Source organism: Scomber scombrus, chromosome 20, assembly GCF_963691925.1.
Source record: "Scomber scombrus chromosome 20, fScoSco1.1, whole genome shotgun sequence".
Taxonomy (NCBI): domain Eukaryota; kingdom Metazoa; phylum Chordata; class Actinopteri; order Scombriformes; family Scombridae; genus Scomber; species Scomber scombrus.
In genome coordinates, this window is record NC_084989.1 from 20044570 (window position 1) to 20067138 (window position 22569).

Consider the following 22569-nt stretch of genomic DNA (forward strand, 5'->3'; position numbering starts at 1 on the left):
CACATATTTGTGACTTATTGAAGTAACTGGGAAAATATAAATGCACAGGTTTGGGGCAGAATTGTAATACTGTTTATGTCTGTTTTGTGTAAGTTTTGATGTTTTTAAAGCCTTTCTAACAGAAGCAACATCTGTCTCCTCCACCTGTTGTTGATTGCTGTGCTCCTGCAGTGCTCCTTAGTTCCTTAGCAAGCAAATATATGACATAATCACAACACCAAGCAATAGCAAACATTGTTGTTAAGAGACAGCTGTGAAAAACAATCTGTGCCTCTGTGTTTTTAAGAGAGCTCTGGACCTGTAGTGGCTCTAAAGGCCGGCGCTGTGCGAGGACATTGCAGCACAGTAAGAGCCGCAGAGCAGCAGGTGGAAGAGTTTTTTGGGCATCCTGTTTGCCACCCTCGGGGGCCCTTGCTCTTGGCTGCCCCCCAAGCAGCTGCGCTCTGGGAAGGGGTGAGGGATGCCACAGAAATGCCAAAAATATGAGTAAACATAGGCTCTTTTTTGAAGCCCCTGGAGGTTGTTGCATGCAGAGTGTATGTGGTGTAAATCATTTAATTTGATTACATTAAAAAAAATTGAATGAAGTTGTTCCAGCTTGTAGGTAATGAGTTTGTCTTTGGCATAAGATGCAAGATTAAAACCGGGAAGTAAACATGTTTCAGTTACAGCAAAGTAATTGGGCAAAATACCTGTATACTGAGGACTGCTGTTGGAAAGGAGGATGTATAAAGATTCCTGCAGGACATATGAATTTACAAGAATCCAAGGTGCTATTTCCAGAATCCCAATATATTCCCACATGCTATGCACACTGCAGTGTCTTCAGTGCATTTCTTGGGTGTTTTTTAATTCACACCCTCTTTACCTTATTTGGAAAGGTGTCTATCGTCTGTGAATGCCTTCTGGAAAACCTTTCATGTTAAGTATCCATCAGTAGGAATGTCTAAGGTTTGCCTTTACCTGAATACGTGCAGACCCACCGGGAGCCAGCCTTGAGAAAGACTAGACTAGCTGGAGGAATATGATATGATATGATAGCACTGACTCAGCTGCAAGGTGTGAATATCTGCATCTAAATAAATGCGAAACAGTTCTTAGCCAACAAAGTGTGATTAAAATTGACAAGTGTTCAACTGAGTGATGTGATTGTGTATTGTCAAGGTGATGGTTTTGCCCCCCCCCCCCCCACACCTACATTTAAGATCCCCCTGGGGTGACATGTACATTGATATTAATTGGAAACCTCTCTGCCTGGCCGAGGTCTGGATGCACGACTTCAAATGGATCTTCTATCATGCAAACAGAAAGGCTGCTTCAATATTTAATGAGGTTGGACAGAGCAATTTTACAGTAGTCAAGTCGGTCATTTCACATTCATGATGTTGATCTAATCTCGATATGTTGCTTGTCTGTTGTCATTTTACCCTCAGAATTTATTTGGCAATATTACTGCGCTTCATAAACTCAGGGAAAGATTAAAGTGCAGGAACTTCTCTTGGTACCTGAGGGATATTTACCCAGACGCCTATGTGGCCTACTTTAGCCTGTCATGCATGGACAGGTAAACTACTTTCTAAACATTTGATCATCCTTTTTGGTTATATAACTTATAGTTTGTCATTCTAAAACATTTTTAATTTACAGTATGCAGAAAATATGAATGATGTAACCCTGAGGAAGTTTTGTTTTATAACATAAATCACATCAATTACCCTCTCAACTTTCCGTCTCATGCTCTCTAAGGAGTAAAATGGTAACAAGCCTGCCGCAGTGGTCATGGCTCAGTACCAGCATGTTTGAATTGTGTTTACATGAAGGAGCTCTGGTGTCTCTGGATCCCCAGGGAAGGCCTGGCCTCAGGAGGAGCCTTCCAGGATGGTAATAAGGCTCGCCTCTGGCAGCTTATCAGACCATGCTTGTGGTTGTCATTCAATACCGACTCAGTATTCTTGGATTCCTAAAATATCATACCAATATATCATGATATATAATCTGTCACCTCCTATTACATTATTTCTAGATGATTTCTTCATAATTTAAGGAAGCTGAAGTGTTGAGTGGGGGGCTGAATGTTTAGCAGTTGATACATGTTGTGGTTGTGATTCCTTCTGGTGGCCAGTAGAGGCCACTACAGGTCAAAGATTTCTGTGATACTGGTGTGAAGTTACCACAACTCAACCAAATGTTTGCGGATTTAATGAGCACTGTAGATAAACCTCAGGGATCAGGCCGCTGAAGCTTCCTGGATTAGACAGCTGAGGGATTATTAACAACATAACCACTTTTTAATGGAGATCCAAACTTAGAAACCATTTTCGGACAATCTGCTAGTGTCATCAATGTCTTTGGTGAGTATGAAGGTAATCACACAGGTTACAAATACCTGAGCACATATGGCAAATAGACTTTTTACTGTACACATATTTGTGGGCAGGTCATGTTACTTTTGGTTGAGGGTTTGCTCCACAGCGCTATTGTGATTGGAGCCCACTACACCTGCAGGACACAACTGTAGCATGAATATCCACAGAGTGATCATGCTATTAAACTTTTACATTTATATGACGATGAATTAAATGTATCAGTATCTGCTTTTTTGTGCCTGAACATTCTGATATACTGTATCTACTTGTGAAAAAGCTTCTAGGGCTCACTGGGCGGGATCAATGTTGGGGGGGCAAGAAGGGAGTGGTAAACCTACAAATTTGTCTAATCGTGCAAGAGAATCAACACACATGCTATTCAGTGGTTTATTTTCATGATAAATACAAATAAAACATAAATGATTTGACAATGACAACAAGAAAAAAGCTATCTAAATAAATACTGTGATTAAAGTATCTTTCTCTCCCACATCCCACAATACCTGCAACAAAACAACTCTCGGGATGCTTTAACAGAGATACTGAGTGACATGGTCCTTGTCTTAAAAGTAGCTGCATACCATCGAGGTTAAAAAGATGCAGATGTGCCTCTGTACGTATATGAGTTTCAGCATTCGTCTCTGATGCACAGCAGGATGACACGCCGCATTGTGAAACCACTACGATGATGCTTTGTTTTGTTTTTCCTTGTTGTTGTCCAACCTGAGAAACTTGCAAAGTCTCAGCCTGAGAGACCCAGGAGAGACTTCCATAAAGTGCAGCAAAAGAGTCACACAAAGACCGACCGACGAGGAGAAAATCATCGTCTTTCGTCAAGGGTGTGTCGTCTGTGAACCCCGATGTGATGTTGGTCAGGTGTATGTTTGCAGTTACATTCAAATACTGATTGAGGCGGCCGGGTCGATGCCTGAGAACAAGAGACGCTCAATGAAATCTTTATACTTGAGCCATGCAAATTTTTCCAGGATTATGCAGTTTGATTCTCCTCATGTCCGATTATAAGAGCGTAAACTTCAAATACCTGTGATTTTAGGACGTGAACCTCCTTGTGAGCTTTTCTCAACCCCTTCTCCAGTTCCAGACACTTCCCCTTGAGGATCTCTCTGTCCTTCCGCTCTTTCAAAAAGTCCTCCTTATAAATCTCAGCCTGAAAGTGGACCAAAAGAGATGATTAACCCTTACATAGTCATTCAGATCAAATTGGACTCATTTTTACTTTTGAGATCAGTTAAACACATCTTAAACACTATTCTCTTAGCTTGAAATGTAAAGACTTTTACTAAAGTGATCCAGTATATATTATCATTCTCCAGCTGGTACACATTCCTGTTGTGAATATAGCTGACTCAGCTATAGACCCCTTGTGTGTCACCTTAGTGGTAGCTACACTTCAGGCGTTGCTTTTTCTTGTACCTCAGTAACACCTTGACCTTATCCCCAGTCTGCCAACCAGCTATTCTCAGCCTGCTATAACCCTTCCTCCCCCCCACACACACATACATACACACACACACACACACACACACACACACACACACACACACACACACACACACACACACACACACACACACACACACACACACACACACTCACACGTATACACTTCATCCTGCCCACGCCAGCCTCACTCCTCCACTCTTTCCAGCAGTTCTGAGCTCCTTTCCGCTGCCATCAGCCTCCATCAGAGCTCAACTTTACAGTAAACACCTCTTTACTTGTCATCCCACTTCCTGTCCTGCTCTTGTTCATAACAACTCTGAATGTTAGGGGTTAAATTTGAGCTGTGAAAATTAAAAAGTCACCATTCAAAAATGACAATCATTGACATTATCATGGCTGTTATCTGATTCTCCTGTTTTAGGTAACATAGGAGCATAATATAATGCTATAGGTTGTGTTTTTGTCCATAAAGAAATGGGATAAACCTATTTATTAATGACTGGTGAGGTGTTTATGAATGAAAAACACACCAATTATGAGACAATTCTGTAAATAAGGGTTTAACAAAAACATATATGATGATGAAGAAATCTCACCTGATGCTTCCAGACATCCTGTAGTGTTTCATTGCTTGCAGCAAGAGGCTTAGTGGTGATAAATGTCTCTTCTAGAGCCTGTACACACATAATGAAGCAACCATGAAGTCAAAATGCCTTGACTATTGCCTTGGCTATTATATATAACTATTATTATATAGCTATTAAGGAAGCTAGGTATGTTTTTGTTGTGTCTTCTACCACATGTCATTACTTGCCTTGTTCAGTCGCTTGATCTCTTCCTGCTGATGCAGCCCTTTTCGGGTCAGAGTGCTGTTATGTGCTCGGAGTTCCTTTGCTTCCCTCTCTGCTCTGAGTACCTCGGCATTGACGTCACTGTTTCCTGCCTGTGAGAATTGTCCCATAAGGATCAAATGATTACACACTTAATTTTTTATTTTTTATTTTTTATTTTTTACAGATTTAGATCATTACAATGCTTTAAAAACATTATTCTGGATCCACATATTTGGGTATCATATTTACCTGTGTGCTCTCTTCTTCTATCACTGTCTTGACGTTAGATTTTTTGAACAATGCGATGTGCGTCTCCTCTTCTTTAGAGTGAAAGTTGTTATGTTGCAGTAATGCTTTTAAATCCCGCACCTGTCAGGCAAAGGAATCAGGATTTCACACATTGGAGACCTTAAAAAATGTATCATCTAATCATTATCCTGATCAAATAATCTAACAAAAGCTCACTGAAACATTAACTAGCACCATGTATTTGCTTCTTTCTTACCTTATCTTGGTAGTACTGTACTATGATTCGGTACTCCTTCGCCCATCTCTCATTAATAGAAAGAAGCTGAGTAAAACAGACAGAGCGTTAATCTTTTGTTAATGGTTTTTGTTTGTTTTTAGGGATGAATATGACTCTCACTTCTGAAATGTACTCACCTCTTGTTTTTGCTTCTCCATGATGAGTATCTGTGCTTTCATGTTAGCGTCACAGTTCGTAGCAGACACTTCTGACTAAGGCAAATAAAACAGAAAAAAGGGGAACAATTCAAATGTGGCATATATCCCTCAGCAGAATAGTGGTTATGACTGTAATGGTAATTATGTAATATGACTGTATCTGCCAACTTCCTTTTACACACTTTTGGAAGTTTTGCTTTGTTTCCAGTAACCCACAGAACAAGGTCACTTCCTCGCAGTTTGGGAATCGGACAGTGACGCCGTGGGAATGAGCATTATTTTTTCAGGCGTATCTTCCAATATTACGTCTATTTGTCTGATATTTACCTGGGTGTCTTCCAGCAGACTCTCAGCAGGGTGATAAACTGCGGCTGCTTTAGTTTTTTCATTTTCTTCACTGGAACCGTTCAGCACACAAACTTCATACCTGAAAACATTTTATTTTCATGAGTTATTGTTGATCATTTCAGTTTAAGAGGACATACAGTGCACATTTCCAGATCTGTATGCATATTCTGTGGCTCTGGAATATCTTTGCATGATTTAAAGTAAAAAAAAGCCCTCCCTATTTATCTTATACTGGCTTTTTTGCAGCCCTTCAGTTCAACCTCTGTCTTAAACAGGCTGTTTTAGCTCTAGCCCCCTCTCAATGAGCCCCCTCTCCTTTCATAACCACATTAAGGAAATCACAAAGACTGCATTTCTCTACTTATGCAACATAGCTCAAATTCAGTCTTCCCTCTCTGTTGCTGACGCAGAGGCTCTAATACATGCATGTGTGTCATCCTGATTTGATTAGTGCCTCATGCTACTGCTAAAAGTCCTTAGATGGTTAAAAAGGCTGCAGCTAAATTACACCAATTCTAGCCTCCCATCATTGGCTTCCTGTCCATGTTAGATCAGACTTTAAGGTGCTTATGCTGAATTATATAATGTTAACTGGACCACATCATACCTGTCTGATCTCCTGTGTCTCCACCCAAAGTTTAAAAAAGTCAGCTTGTCCTGTTCTTATGGAATAAACCTCCCTGTTGAGTCCTTTAAATCTAAACTTAAAACTGCCTCAACCTACAAGTAGTTGCTGTACTTCATTAGCTCGCACTACTGGGTCCGTCTCAATGAATTTACTAAGTGCTGTTCTGCTAATTATTGTTGATATATGTCAGAAACCATCTTGGATCCACTCTGCTTCCCTGCCTGTTGGTGTCACTTTCTGAGGTCTTGGATCTGGTTCCCCATCCTGCAGTAGTTCAGCCTCATCTCATCTCTCTCTCTCTTTCTCTCTGAATAATGTCTCTATCCTTCTCTCTGTTCTGTGTCTTTTCTTGTACTCTTCTTTCATGTCTCTCAGGTGGCTCAGGTCCTATTCTGGGTTTTTTGTGGTTTGTTTTTTTAGACAGAGGATGATGTAATTCTGTAAACCCCCCCCTGAGGCAAGTGTGTAATTTGTGATGTTGGGCTATTCAAATAGAATTGACTTGACTAGTAGCACTGAGTCAGTAAATTATAAGAAGAATTTTTTATTGCAAACAGTCTTAATGATCCTCACCTGTCTACATTCGGCAGTGATGGATACAGTCTGTGGATGTGTTTGTGCTCATTCTGTGTTCCCACTGTGGGAGCTGCTTCTCTCGCCTGTGATCGCGCCGTAGGTCGTCTGGTTTTATGCAATGACTGAAAACACACAGGAGGAGGAGTTGGCAGTGAAACAGCTGTTGGAAAAACCCTGGCATGCAACATCAGCTTAAATCGTGTGAATTACTGTAGGATAAAATATTTGATCAAGAGCTGAAATTATTATTTAAATTCCTTTTATGCCTAAACATATTGGCCAATTAAAGCTGATTCTGAAACTAATTGATGGTTAAATATAATTTATCAAGCAAAAATACAAACTATTTTAATCCTTTAATGTGAGGATTTGCTGCTTTTTTTTATCTGTTTTATTTAATTTTAAATTGAATTAACTTTGGATGTTACATTACTGGTCAGAAGAAACTTGTGATACTAGTCAGATTAAACAAGTAATCAATCCAGAAATAAATATAGATTAATTAAAATGAAAATAATAATCTGATTAAAGCTTCAACATTATAGGATCCTCTATATTTTGAGCTACTGTACTGTTGCACAGAGCTCCACGTGCTGAGTGCAGCACAATGTGACAGCTGACTCAAACCCACGAAGAGTGTGAATTTTCTCATGCGCACATTCATGTGATTCTTCACACTCAGTCTGCACGTGGAGCTCTCAGATCAGGTGCGGATTTAAGAGCTGACAAGATCTGGGGTTAAGTCCAGAGCACCCAGAACCAGGGCCAATTTTTAAAGATGCACAGAATTTAATTTTACTGCACTATAGCCTATGACTACTGCAAACATTAATAGTAGTAGTAGTGACTTCTTTTGGTCCTTATTAACAATTTTCCATAAACAATGCACAAAAAAATTAATAAATACATAAATAAATAATTAACAATTAGAATTAGATTTTTTAAAAAGGGAAACAAAAAATATTACATTCATTTTTGATTGCATTTCACTTTGACTACAGTAGCCTAACACTGACTTGACTGATACGTCTTCAGAAGTTTCAATCTTAATCACAATAGTTTTTATCTTACTCAGCTTCAGTCAGCAGCTTGTTGAAGTCATTTAACCAGATATTTTTGTCTCAGATGTCTTCAGATGCCGTATTTACTATGTTATATTATATTAAAGCTATATTAGGCTATATATAGAGAATTTAGCAGTAAACATGCTCTGTTGGGAATCCAGGAATCCATCATATAGATCATATAATATCTAATAATAATGTCTAAATACTTTATAATTAAAACACAGACATAAGATAGAAATACTATAAGCAAAATGTGAGCTGAGATTTCTATATATTAACAAAAATCAAAAAACAATACTCACCATATTATTATCCTTTAAGGCTCCTCGACATGTGCTGATCCCACAACAGCTGAGATTTGAGCTACTACTCTCCTGACACTACAGGGGCCGGTTTATACCGAGGATCCTGAGTGACGTGGTAAAACCAGCATTGTCCAATCATCTCGCGGGATTCCCTCGGCGGCCGCGCGGAGTCTCTGGGCAGAGCCGCTGACGGACTTTATCGAAGGAAAGGAAAGTACAACCAGATGATCACCAGCTCGAGCGGTAAAAAAGGATGAGTGATGGTACGAGGCGATGACTAAGAGAGGGAGAGAGAAACAACAATAAAAAAAAAACACACTGCAAAAAATGACGCTCAAGTCTTACTGGTGTTTAAGAGGAGGTATCCAAAAATACAAACAAATACATCAAATTAGAAATAAATAAATGTATAAAATTAAATTACATTATGTTTTAAGTTGTATAGTATATGTATTTATATTTCAACCCTAGTCTTACCAAAATGTTGGCCTTGACTATAAAATACAATTACTAATGACTGGGGTCCCTGGGGACTCTGAGAAGAAACTACTGTAAAATGTTATTCTAAATATTATTAGTTATGCATGATTATTATGTTATGCCATCTGAGAAAAAAGATTATTAATACTGTAATTTTAGAAAATTGCAGTTATTTTGCATGTTGTATAAATCAAAATACACGTTTTTTTTTCATGCAAACCTTATATAAGTACAGTCTTTGCACAAAGCCTTCAAACTGACTTTCAGAGTACTCCTACACCCTGATAGTGTGTGATGCTTTAAAGTAGGACCCATAGTAAATATGAATAGGAATGATAGAATAGAGCAGCTGTGGCCTGTGAGGTATGACAAAAAAAGTATAGGCTAGCTATGGGATCTGTGGGTGTTGCTGATATGCAACTTATAACTACACAACCAGATGGAAACTTGTGGAATATGACTTGTAGAAAAAATAAATAAACAACCAAAAAACACTCAGGCTAAATGCAAAAAAGCCCAACTTTTTACAGCTGATGAAAAGAATAATCTGTTGTTGTTGTTGTTGTTGTTGTTTTTCAAAAATGATCAATTATCAAATATGAACATTTCAATGCTTGTTTAAATTGTGTTGCACGAGTTGTTTGAACCTTAAAACAAATTGAAATGTAAAAATAAAAAGCTATTGAAGACATTTACAGCCACTTCATTAGGTACACCTGTGTAATCTAATAATAGCAGAGCTGTTGTATTGGATTGAATTAGATTGCACAGGTCTACCTAATAAAGAGGCCAGTGAGTGCATAGTCTCCTTTTTTATTTTTATTTTATTTGCTGGTTGTTACTTTTTACAGTAACAACCTGTAACTTCCTGCAGTTAAAGCTGTAACTTCCTGGATGGGTTAAACTACACACAGTGCGATACCGGAAAATCACTAATAGGCTGTTAAAAAAGGAAACTGCCCAGCTAAACACAATCTGTACTATTAAAACTGCGGTTTATGGGAAAATCACACATCACGCAGCGTTATCGTCTTTCACAATCTTCTTCTTAGTCTGTTCTCAAAGGTGTTGACTCAGAGCGGACTCGTTTCAGGGAAGAAGAAGAAGAAGAAGAAGAAGAGGGGAAAACACACCGCTGCTCCTCCTCCAGTGACCGGCAGTCATAGCGGGGGACTCAACTTGAGGCTGCTCATCTTATTTATGCTTTCTTTTACACACACAGAGAGAGAGAGAGAGAGAGAGAGACCGAGACCTGTATTCATGCAGCCTGTTTTACACATGCGAGACTGGTTTCAATTCATGATGAAACAAAAAAACTCTCCTCCCAAAAAATGATGTGAAAGGAAAGCACATAAGTTATTTCCTTCCTTCATTTCTTCCCATAAATCTAATCAGAATAACACATTTTTATCACTTTATGGATTTTTTTGTTGTTTTTCGTTGTTGAAGTTGGAGCTTCCACCATTCTGGGATATCCCGCTTCACCCAGAGAGCTAGTGTACCATCAGCATTTTTTTCAGAAATAAAAGAGCCAGACCTCCCATAACAGGATATCTTCTATACGTCAGCAACTGTAACGTCTCTGTCCAGTCATCAGCTAACAACGCCAACCGTGACAATGTGATGATTAAAGTGCAGGGTGGTGACATCGCTGTTTCCAAAAGACCTTTAACCTGCAGTTCTTTGGAGTGTGGGAGGGAACAGGAACAGCTGGTGGAAAAAACACATGAAACATAGAAAGAAAACACACCAGCTGGTGATATGAATGTTAAAAAAGTCTCATGACTGAATATGTTTGCATATTTTAAACCTACACAATTATCCACCAATGTCACTCTGTCAGTCTGTGGTGGTTTCCATTTGATTGTCCCACCTGAGCGCTGGTGGTTGAGACGTATTCAGATGCCTTACTTGAGTTAAAGTACCTTCTTTCCCTCTGCATGTGCATGAAGTGAATGAAAAAGTCTTACTGCAGTATTATGAGTGATGTAGTATGCAGTATTACATTAAAAGTACTGCAGTATTATGAGTGATGTAGTATGCAGTATTACAGTAAAAGTACTGCAGTATTATGAGTGATGTAGTATGCAGTATTACAGTAAAAGTACTGCAGTATTATGAGTGATGTAGTATGCAGTATTACAGTAAAAGTACTGCAGTATTATGAGTGATGTAGTATGCAGTATTACAGTAAAAGTACTGCAGTATTATGAGTGATGTAGTATGCAGTATTACAGTAAAAGTACTGCAGTATTATGAGTGATGTAGTATGCAGTATTACAGTAAAAGTACTGCAGTATTATGAGCGATGTAGTATGCAGTACTACAGTAAAAGTACTGCAGTATTATGAGTGATGTAGTATGCAGTATTACAGTAAAAGTACTGCAGTATTATGAGTGATGTAGTATGCAGTACTACAGTAAAAGTACTGCAGTATTATGAGTGATGTAGTATGCAGTATTACAGTAAAAGTACTGCAGTATTATGAGTGATGTAGTATGCAGTACTACAGTAAAAGTACTGCAGTATTATGAGTGATGTAGTATGCAGTACTACAGTAAAAGTACTGCAGTATTATGAGTGATGTAGTATGCAGTACTACAGTAAAAGTAGTGGTTTGGTCCTCTGACTGATATATTATTATTATGACATCATTAGATGATTAATAGTGAAGCATCAGTGTTAGAGCAGCATGTTACAGCTGCTGGAGGTGGAGCTAGTTTACACTACTTTATATACAGTTAGTTAGTTTAGTCCAGTGGTTCCCAACCTAGGGGTGGGGCCCCTCCAAAGGGTCATCAGATAAATGTGAAGGGTGGTGAGATGATTAATGGGAGAGGAAAGAAGAAAAAACAGTTCTGGTACACAAATCTGTTTTCAGTTTTTGGACGTTTTATCTAATCTTTGATTTTTGCTGAAATATTGGATCATTTGAACATTTATTGAAATGAAACCATGTGAGAAGTTTAGAGGGAAAATAACTACATCTGAAATGTGACCCTGACTACACATTGCTTTTTGTAGGACTGGTTTCATCTTTAACAATGTGTTGTATTTTAAAAGCTTGTTATATCATTCACTGTGTCAAATCTTCATCTGAATAGTCACTAAAGCTGTCAAATTATTGTAGTGGAGTAGAAAGTACAATATTTCCCTCTGAAATGTGGCAAAGTGGAAGAATTATACAAGTAAAGTACAAGTACCTCAACATTGTACAGTAAGCTTGTAGAGAAGTCGCACAGTACTTCAGTAAGTGTACTTTCCACCGCTGCTCATGTCCATTCAAGCTTCACCACATGTGAATTTTCTGGCTCCAGTAACTTCCTAGTTGGGGATGCAGCGGTAAACCTACACCCAGACTTAAAGAAATGTACAAATGATATCACAGATGCTTTATCAGCACTTTTACTCAAAACCAGTGACCCTTTGACCTAAAAACTAACATCAACAAAGTCAAAATGAATAAAAATGTGATGGATAAGCCAGATAATGACAGTTAGTGTAAAGTGGTAAAAAAGCAGAATTGGAAGAGTTTAAGAAATTCACTTCAACTTCAAGCTTAGAAATCTCAAAAAACGTCTTTATAGGCTCGACTACAATCAGCTCGATCACTGTTTTCATCATCTACTGATCTGCCTTTGTTATTTTCTCAAAAGCACTATAAAAAGATAACGCTCTGCAGTCATAGGGGTAGTGTCGGTGGCGACGGCAGTGACTGAAATCGTGACGATGCTTACTGACATGACTTCTCACAGTAACCCATGTTGTGGTTTTTACATAAGGGGCCTTCTTGATGTGACACCTGTGTGCAGTGAGAACCCCCGTACTCTCTTCCCAGCACAGAGTCAGTTACCGTACGCGTGACACAGCGGCAGGTCTCTAGAAAGGAAAGAGGAGGTAAAACTGTGCCTGATGACCCCCTTCTTCCTGCCGCAAACAATTCTCACTCCAGTCTTGAAGTTTCTGTCTGTGTCACTGCGTGTACGCCTGTGAATCACACACACACACACACACACACAAAAGATAAGACACTCTGTGGCCTACACCTACAAATAGAAAAAAACCAAAGTCATACGTGAGTCTTTTTAGGAGCACTTTCTTTCCTGTTCAGTGGTTTAGTGGTTTTCTATATTTGCATACGCCTGTGTCTAGCATTATGATACAGCAGGTTAGTTTCACGTGAAGCAAAAAAGAAACTAAAAATCATGTGCTCGGCTTTTTAAAGAAATGGAGACGCGAGTAGAAGAAAAATAAACAGCGTTTTCTTTTTTTATTTTTATTCAAATGTATTGAATTTTAAATCTGTTCAGTTTCTTATGTGTAATTTAGCCAAATCTGCTGGTGTAACTTAACGGAATGTAAAGATTTATTATAATTTATGATAATTTTTCAGGTTTTTTCTCCATTTAGTGCTGATAAACACAATTTAATTGCATCTTATCTCATTTAAACTGGCTCATATTTCATATTTTATACCTGTCACATCCTGATTGTCCATGCTCCTGGAAGAGGGATCCCCTCTTTGTTGCTCTTGCTTAAGATTCATCCACTTTTTACCCAATAAAAGTTTCTTTTCCCTTATCTGTATCGAGAATATGAGAGTAGAGGACATCGCATTTTACAGGCTGTAAAACTCCTTGAGGTATATTAGAGATTTGTGATATGAGGGTATTTCAATTAAAAAGCGATACTCAAGGTCTGGTTTTCTTTTTTTTCATGTTGAATAGTGCTGAGAGTATCCTGATGAAGACTTTGTTGAAAAGTTGGCAATTAAAACAACTAAAAATGGAGCTGAGTGTGCGCTACTCTTTCCTATTTATCCTGTCTCCATTCTGCTATTAGTACCAGCACCTTAGAAAGACTTTACTGTGCCTTTGCCTGCTCTTTTATTAATATTCTTCCTAAAATGAGACATGGATAAAAAGCAAAAAAGATAGGCATACAGTATCAGGCTAACTCTGCATCACTAATATGAATAAGTCTATATTAGCACTCCCATGTTCTCTTTGATTCCCTTCACAGCAAGATACTTAAATAAAACATTAAAAAATGTGATTATCATGAAATAAAATGTTCTTATTGATACGATCTGAAGAAGTAGATCCATTCACTGGTAATATAACATTTTAACATCTTTCAATAGAGCTGTAGTTAATGTTTAATTCAATTACATAACAAAAATACTCTTATATTTCTTTTTTGTCAGTAGCCTGTCGAGCTTCATTCAGTTGAACTTGTTGAACATGTCTTTTTGTTAGTTTTATAAAATGTGTTCTTTCTTTTGAGTCTCAATTTATATCACACAGGCGTTCATATTATAACATTTTATTTCAAATCATTTCAAATTCTGCCATTAAGTAGGAGTGAGCTCATCAGTTGAGCCTAATCGGATAGCAGCAGAGGTATCTTACCCTACAAGTACAGTACGACAAGTTAAGATTTAGTAAAAAGCTTCCCCATCACACCCTGAACCTGTTCATTAAACTATACAAAAGGTGCATCGTTATAAAGTAAATATATCAATGAAATCTATGTAAAAAAAGAATACATATTTCACATTAAGTCAAACTGGCCCACATGTACAAAAAGAATCACATATTAATAATAGCACATTATTTGATTGTCAAACCCAGAAATTAAAAAAAGTTGGTTATTGCCGCGGTGACGTCTGACGGTATAATCTGACCCAGATCTTCACCAGCAGGCTCCGCAGGGTTTCTGTGGGTCAGAGGCGCACTCCTCAATCTGAGATCTGTATCAGAGGTGTATTAACAAGCGGTTAATCTACTGCGTGAAGAGAAAAAACATGCATGTGATTATCCACACACACACACACACACACACACACACACACACACATACACACATACACACATACACACATACACACATATACACACACACACACACACACACACACACACACACACACACACGCACACACACGTGCGCTGTACTTACTTTTCCACTTCCTTGCAATTGTATTTAATTCCTTTATCCAGCTCTTTCTGTAAGTCCTTTAAAGATGCATTTGTACAGTTTGCCCTAAAGAGGAAATATGAATAAAAAACACAGAAAAATACTTCATTATTAATTTAAAAAAAGTTTGAAATTAGTCTTTCTATGTGTTTCACCCCCTAAAAAACACTTACACTTCATTCTGTTCTGTGACCAGAACAACATTCAGGCTCTTCACCCTGGTGGAGTTCAATCTCTTCACCTCGATGCTCCCAAAAATACTGACAGCAGAAATACAAGAGCACAATTTAGAGGGATATAAATAAAAGCAGAAAAGCTTTAAATTAAAAGTTTAAATGTTCACTGCATCACAAGTCATGTCATACCCCATCATTTTAAAATCTACATTATTTAGAGAGCAGGATTCAGAAATCCAGTATTTACAGTATAAGGTAACAATATACAATGCCCTTCATTTATCTAGAATACAAGAAGTGATACAAAACAACTTACAAATGCTTCTTGAACTTAATTCTCAACAATATGACACTTTATTTTATTCAAAAGGTTGAATTATTAGACATAAAAATACACCAATCACAACTCAAGTGTGCCTTAACTAATCCTACAATCATTTCGTTTAAGTTTATCCTAGTTTGAAGTGCTAATTAAAGAGAAAGCAAAGTCATAACATTATTCTCATGCTGCAGAACGCCTCAGTGTTTTTTTTCTCCTCATGTTCTTTTAAGAGGAAATCAGAAAAGGAATCTTCACACAATCGAGATTATTCAGAGCTGAGACAAGACAAAAACCGCTGATACCAGACTGTGAGTAAATCCATGAAAATCTGTTTTATAAAAATGCAAATATAAACTGGTGAATAGGTGAGAAGATTTTAGATGAATGAGCTGATCTGAAAGTGAGAAATTAAAACAGGTGTGGGGACATCTGGGTGTGACATATTAAAAGCAGCTACTTGCAACATGTGAAACATACAATATACTTATTTTCAAGTCTTAATCTTAGCTGTGCAGAGAAAAAAAAATGCACAATTCAATACACTGTGCATTCCTCCAGTCTTCTTTTGACACCAGATAAATGTCACGAGATCGTAAAATTTGCAACAATACAGCTTTACTGTGATTGATCCACAGCGACAGTGAGAAACTGACAGCAACCTCCATCATTAATCAAGCTTAGAAGAACTAGTCATGCTTAACCAAAGTATGTATGACAGGAAGTATGAAAGGAAGTAAAGCGCATTCTGTTATTTAACAGATAAGACCCTTTCATTTTGTTGTGCAGAGAGAGATCGTTGCATTTCCTCTGCTAACAATGAGAATATCTGCAATAATCTACCCAGAGATTGTTATCCCATTGGCTGGTCCGTAGTGTTGAGCTGATTTTGGTTGGTTTACATCACAGGTGTTAAGATGCATATTAAGAGTATTTAGTATTTAACCACTAGACTTGAATATTGCTTTAACCACATCTTTAATCTCCCAATCACTGCCAAAAATGAAAGAAAGTTTATTTTTCCTACCATTTTTATTACTTAAAGTCATAAAACTGTAAGTATAAGAGGTGCAGAGCTGCTTACCTTGTAGGATAAAAAGGTGTGCTGATGGACCCGTTTAGCATCGCTGTGACATCACCACAGGCAGCGTCTGCAAACTACAGACAGGAAGGATAATGTCAAGTAAAGATACACTTTGAATTTAGACGACAGATTCCCTACATGCTAAAAAATAGCAAGATTATGAGGTCATTTTGGATATATACATTGTCAGACAGACAAAAGAAACAAACACACATTAAAAGATGCAAAACAATAAATATCACTTAAAAAGAGATGGGGTGGATCTGGATTCCCTTATATAGGAAAATATCTCGACAGGTTTATTTTGAGAAGGGTGTAATGCATTTTTTTTTTTTAATCGGGGAGTGTGAGGTTGAATAAAAGGGTCACATTTACCAAGATATATCGTTTTTATTGTCAAAATGTTGCTATCAAATTGGTGACCACAGTAAAGCAGGATAAAAAATATGATTAAATAAACAGGTTGTGCAGAAAAAATACTTCCAACATAAAAGTGACTCACACGGATTGTAGTCTGTAAAACAACCAGGATGTTTGGTGGATTTTCCCACACAATGAAGTATTGCAGACAAGGAAACACATTCAAACCATTTTACACCTTGAGGCTTTTCCACTTCCTTCACTGACTGGCTGAGTAGTAGTAGGACACACTGCAGCTGTCAACTACTACTGAAAGGAGGCACTTTGGCCGGCAGCAACTGACTTGAAATAACAGCTCAAAATCTTGCTTTCGCTGACCTCCAGTGGTTGAATGTATCATCTAGCTGCAGGGATCAGGTGTGGTTTCAAGGTGCAACAGACAGAAACATATCGCATAAATGCTTTTCAACTTGAAGTTATTTTTTAAAATATATCAGTTTCACAATAAAACGTACAAATAATAATAATAATATCGAAAGAAGAAGAAGAAATACATAAATTAAAGTACAATTATACAAAGCAATTACAAGTAGATTGTAAGGATAGGATATTTAAAATTACACTTTTTAAATGTCCAAATAAAGGATCTGTGAGCTGTTGCACAGTTTGCACAAAAACAAATACGTTGCCCGTTGTTTCCTCCTGCGCTATTGAGGCAACACCTGTGGTCATTTAAACTTTCTGAGGTGATGTAAGGTCAGATTTGCCTCATCAGCTCATTCCTCACCATGTCCCATGTCGTGGCTGTACTTCCCTAAAGCGGCAGCTAATGTGAAGGGCTCTCCTCTGAATGAGTGGGCCGCTGCTGCTACTCAGGAGAGAGCTATGCAATGTGGCTCCATGGAGACCAACACAAAGCCTCATTGATCAAGAACCAGGCATGGTGACCTTTCTTCCTCGCTCCTATCCATCATAATCACTTCTTGTCAGGAGATATGTGCCTCACCTTATGTTTAAAACACGTGTTATATATATCATGTTGAGCTATGAATCCATTACTTGAAGCCAAAGCTGTTTTATTTGTTAGCAAAACTAGTGAATTCTTGTTGGGAACTTACTGCAGCCGAGGCTCTGTACCAAAAGGAGCGAACAGGGTTCTTTTCACAGTCTGTCCATCCTGGGCAGCCAGTAGTGAAAGTTTCTAGAACAACAAACAACACATTCAATACTTAATTGCCATTTCTGTGTAGTTAATGCTTTGGGGAAGTGTTCACATAGAATAAAGACAAAACAGGAAGTTCAGCATGTCAAATAACCACAATGAGACAGAAAATGACCAGACAAACAGTAAAACCTTTATGCACAGATAATAGAATAATAAGCATTCCCATAAGGATGCTATCAGCACTATAAGCTAATTATTATGAGTGCCCTTGTGTACATACTTAACCCCCTGCTTTAGGGGTTAAAGGAGCTATAAGTGATATTTTTATATTGACAATTTATGACAAAGTGAAAATAATTTGACAGTGTTAGAGGTGTGGATGGTGGTGATCAACCTACACAGAATTTTTATCCAAATCTGCAGCTCCTCTCGGCTTTATAGAGCTTTACAGTGAGTTTTAGCTCATAGTTTAGCTATCAAACCAACAACTTTCCACTTTTGCCTCACTATCAGTGCTCTTATAGTGTTGTTTTTTGGCCACCTTGAGAGAAAATGCTTTAAAACCCCTCTGTACACTTCCTTCTCAGCACCAAATGACAGACAGACCAGCTGGTGAACGACTTGGAGGAGCACATAGCGGCTAAAAAGCAAGACATAAAACCTAGTAAATATGAAGCTGCAGCCTGCAGCATCTGCATACCAGCAGGTCTAAAGCTTACTAATTAACACGTTATGTATCTCATTTGTTAATTCTGAAAAAAAAAATGTTTTTAATATATGTTGCAATTTGGTTATTTCTTGGGGCGCAGTCATATCGTGGAGTCTTGTCGTCACTATGAGGTCACCGAGAAACCAGCAGAGACTCCACAAAGTTAATACGCCCAGCCAAGGTTTCTTGAACTCTCAGCAAGAAACCAAATAAGCAAATTCCCTAAAATGTTGAACTACTCCTTTCAAAAGGCCATCAGAATCCGGCTAATGCTTATTCAGCCGTCAGGGAGATTGCCATTTATACACACTTATTGCAAAGGTGTGGACACTGTAAATACCAACACACTGAAACTGCATAAGCTGTCATAAGATGAAAGAAAGATAATTTGTCAAGACTGGTTGTTCAGGTTTTTGATTTTCCTCTTTCCTCTCAGATTTAACTTGAACTTCTTCCTCACCTTTTTCAGTAGAATTTGGGCTATGTTGAGATCTTGTGCAAGCCTGTAAAACCCATTGAGGTATTGTAATATTGGATTTAAAAAAAACAAAACTTGACAAGACTTGTTGCAAAAGTAACTGCAGTAATCATAAAGAAAACCTCTGGCATTTGACATGAACAATTATGACTTGGTGTCAGTGTTTAATCTCTCGTTATCATGTTACACAAAGCCTACAACAAACACAAAGAGCATGATTGGTCTTTTGCACAAATGGTGAAAAACACATCTGAAGGTGTTGTCACCAGTAAAAAGTCAAATTGCACAACTTCTTTAGTTTAAAGACTGCAAGAAAATAGACTTAAACTGGCCCCCCAATTATGAATTTACATGAATATGTTGTGATTGCATCTGCAGAGTCTTACCAGAGCTGCCCTCCTTTCCACACCAGGTCAGGTCATCTAGGACGGATCCCAGCAGAGTGTCCTCCAGAGTCCCAAAACAATCTCTCTTCTCAGTGAAATCATGGACAACATCCTTTGTTTTGCTCCACAACATGATCTAGTCCAAAGACAGTTGACATCACATTGTTAAACCTATTATTTTGAAGTTATTTAAAGGATTATGTCTGGATACTGAGCTCAGTCCTGTGATGAGTGATGTTTTTACTCTGTTGCATGCAGGTTGGGGAGGGGCTGCGACAACGAGGGGGTTATATTCTTCCATGGGAACATTACAAGGGTCTCGTCCTACATACGCTTGCTCAAATGCACGCCATATCTTTTGACAGTCGGATCTGAAAAATAAATGAAATTGAATGTGGATCAGCCTCATTTTTGACCAATTTTGGAACTTTTTTAAAGATTAAAATTGAACAGTCCAAGCCCATCATCCTCTCTTTTACTGCAGAGAGATACTTTAGTTGTTTAAATGACAGTTTACTTACTATTAACCAACAAATGAACCCCCTCCCTTCAGTGTAAAGAAACTACTACACACAAGAACCCAGTGTTGTGGCTGAGAAGCACCCTACACAGTGTGTGTAGTACATATTATCAGTGCATATGTCTTCATTTTAATCCATACTGATGAAAAAAGTGCTTCAGGTAATTTAGAAACTGCATTATTGCAATGCACTGTACTGTATGTTCATTTGACATCTGACCTGAGCAACAAAACCTTGGACTAAGCTTCAAACACTATCTGACTCATACGACTTTTGACCTTAGGTGTAGTGTGACTTGGAGGGGAGGGGAAATTAGGAAGATAAAAATGAACAAACTTTCATGTGACTCAAATAGTAAACATTTTCAAATATGCCTATTATGATAAAGTATTCCAGCAGATAATTTAACAGTTACAGAGCCCAGTTTGGGAACGCCTTGTCAAAGAGTCTGGTAAAATGTATTGCCCAGCTGTGACCTGGTGTTTCACAATATTTGGTGACCCTTCACATTCTGTAACTTGCAGTGGTGGAAGAAGGCAGATCACTTTGGCTTAGCCTAAGTAAAACTATCACAATGAGAAAAACTCCATTGCAAGTAAAAATCAAGTACTTTAATTAAATTTAGCTGGCAATACTTATATACTTTAACTTTACATGCTGCATTTTACTTGAATTATTTCACATTGTGACACTAATGATTGCATCTGATGGGTCACCAACTACTGTATAACACCTGTTATGCACCCCTGTTTTTTATTTTACAGAACCTTTTAATAATGATAAGATTTTAATAAAAATCTGCACCTACCCTTTAAACTTTTCACACCTGGAAATAAATGTTTCCTGGAATGTGTCATTTTTGTGACGCAGCATCACTCCCAACGCAACACCGACAATAACAAACACAAGTAACAAAGCGGTAACACTAAATAGGACACAGGGTCTTCTGCGCCTCTTCTCTGGAAGCAGATACACTCCTCGCTCCATTTATGATTAGTTCTTTAAAGTATGAATACAAATAAAAAAGTTTGTCTGTCAATAGTTGTTTGTTAAGAGCGACGCTCGCGCTCAGACAGTCAGGACTATTTATGGAGGGCAGCTGAGCAATGTGCGCGCACGTGCGCCGGCTCGTGGCTGCTCTCTGCTCCAATCAGGGATCGATGCCGCCCGGATATCATTACAATAAAAATCTCATAAAATCTAACTGATAATTAACTTACATGACATTAGCTGCAATAGTTTGGTACAAGCAGAGAACAGTCAATAGAAATACTGCTAATAAACAAACAAATACATTAATAGATAAATAAATAAATTCTGAGACTGCAACCCCATTGAAACCTCTTTCACTCCCAAAAGAAGCCAGAAACAATTGGAATAAAATGGCATTATTCAGATTTTATTTATTCAGATTGTCAGATTATAGGCTAATTTCTTTAAAGTTGCACAGTTTCTGTATAAAGTATAAGTTTAAGTATAAAATAAAGATTACAACAAATTCAAAGCAAATATGTGTATCAGTTGAGGGAGTCAGAATTGAAAGTGTGTAGATTTAAACATTTAAAAAACCAGATGATTAAAAATTATAAAACTGAGGCATACATATTATATGAACTTTGTGGTGGATTACTTTAATTAAGTCACTTGACATTAGCTGCAATAATCCGGTACAAGCAGAGAGCAGTCACAAGAAAATACTGCTGATAAATAAATACATAAATTCACCCCTCAGAAACTAAAAACAATCGGAATAAAATTGCATTATTCAGATTTTATTTATCCAGATTGTCAAGTTATAGGCTAATTTCTTTCAATTTTATTTCCCTTAAATAGATAGATACTTTATAGCATTCTCCATCCCAGCAGCATACATGATTAATACATATATGTATATAAAGCTATATGTATGCATATAATGCAGATAAATAAATATATGGATGTATAAACAGTAAAGTGCAGCAGTAGTGGCATATATATATTGCACTTGGTCCCAGGGTGTGTGTGTGTGAGTGAGTGAGTGAGTGTTGGGAGGAGTTTAGGGGTTCACGAGGGGGTTTCGCAATCTGTTTGGACCCTGAGCCTGTCTGGGGGGAGAGAGGTGAACATGGTGTGACCAGGGTATGAGATGTCAATCATGATGTTTGTGGCCTGTTTGTGAAGGCAACTTGAGTGGATGTTTCTCAGGTTTGGGAGAGGAGAGCCGACAATCCACTGTGCTTTCTTAATGATCCGCTGCACTCAGAGCTAATCCTATAATATGACCACCATGTGTTTATATGTTTTAATGTATTTAATTATTTTTTTGTTGAAGAATGTAGCTCCTTCCAGGTTGCTAAAAAGTAAAACACAGATGAGTTGTAATGTGCTGACTTGCTGGAAGTCATTCAAAAAGCATAAAAATATACTTGTGTTCCTTGGATTCTTTTTTTAAAGATTTGCCTTTCTGCTGACTTTGTTCTTTGAAGGGACTGCTGTTCTTCTTTTCACCTTTTCTCAGAAGGCGAGGAAGTTAATTATATACATCTCAACCCAGGAACTGTTGCAGTAGCTGGGTGAAGTTAATTCCCGGTAAAATATGTGCTACTATATAAGGGTTGTAGATAGGTTACAGTATTACCGTCAATAGTGAGCACATTGCGA

The 22569-nt window shown here is 37.8% G+C and overlaps 2 protein-coding genes across 2 annotated transcripts; both read right to left on the reverse strand.

Moving 5' to 3' along the window:
• Window positions 1-309: 309 nt before the first annotated feature.
• On the reverse strand, window positions 310-5734 carry LOC134002124 (TNFAIP3-interacting protein 1-like). Its single transcript, XM_062441406.1, has 9 exons — window positions 5675-5734; window positions 5327-5397; window positions 5169-5234; window positions 4913-5032; window positions 4645-4773; window positions 4427-4504; window positions 3409-3534; window positions 693-738; window positions 310-443 (listed from the first exon to the last, which is right to left on the reverse strand). Exons 2-9 carry the CDS (start codon window positions 5366-5368, stop codon window positions 310-312), a joined length of 741 nt encoding a protein of 246 aa, XP_062297390.1. The 5' UTR covers window positions 5369-5397; window positions 5675-5734.
• Window positions 5735-14061: 8327 nt separating this feature from the next.
• On the reverse strand, window positions 14062-21004 carry LOC134002241 (ADP-ribosyl cyclase/cyclic ADP-ribose hydrolase 1-like). Its single transcript, XM_062441545.1, has 8 exons — window positions 20738-21004; window positions 19653-19779; window positions 19409-19544; window positions 17789-17871; window positions 16311-16384; window positions 14905-14991; window positions 14714-14797; window positions 14062-14504 (listed from the first exon to the last, which is right to left on the reverse strand). The coding sequence occupies exons 1-8, from the start codon at window positions 20914-20916 to the stop codon at window positions 14447-14449; spliced, it is 828 nt and encodes a 275-aa protein (XP_062297529.1). The 5' UTR covers window positions 20917-21004; the 3' UTR covers window positions 14062-14446.
• Between the last annotated feature and the right edge of the window lie 1565 nt (window positions 21005-22569).

What these genes read in the sequence shown, in the direction of transcription:
- LOC134002124 (XM_062441406.1), bottom strand. Translation starts at nt 5,368, where the DNA reads ATGAAAGCACAGATACTCATCATGGAGAAGCAAAAACAAGAG. An exon ending in TACAGTACTACCAAGATAAG is followed by an intron (nt 5,033 to 5,168) that starts GTAAGAAAGAAG and finishes TTTGCCTGACAG; the next exon opens with GTGCGGGATTTAAAAGCATT. An exon ending in TAGAAGAAGAGAGCACACAG is followed by an intron (nt 4,774 to 4,912) that starts GTAAATATGATA and finishes CAATTCTCACAG; the next exon opens with GCAGGAAACAGTGACGTCAA.
- LOC134002241 (XM_062441545.1), bottom strand. Translation starts at nt 20,916, where the DNA reads ATGGAGCGAGGAGTGTATCTGCTTCCAGAGAAGAGGCGCAGAAGACCC. An exon ending in CCCAACCTGCATGCAACAGA is followed by an intron (nt 19,545 to 19,652) that starts GTAAAAACATCA and finishes TCTTTGGACTAG; the next exon opens with ATCATGTTGTGGAGCAAAAC. An exon ending in GGTACAGAGCCTCGGCTGCA is followed by an intron (nt 16,385 to 17,788) that starts GTAAGTTCCCAA and finishes TCCTGTCTGTAG; the next exon opens with TTTGCAGACGCTGCCTGTGG.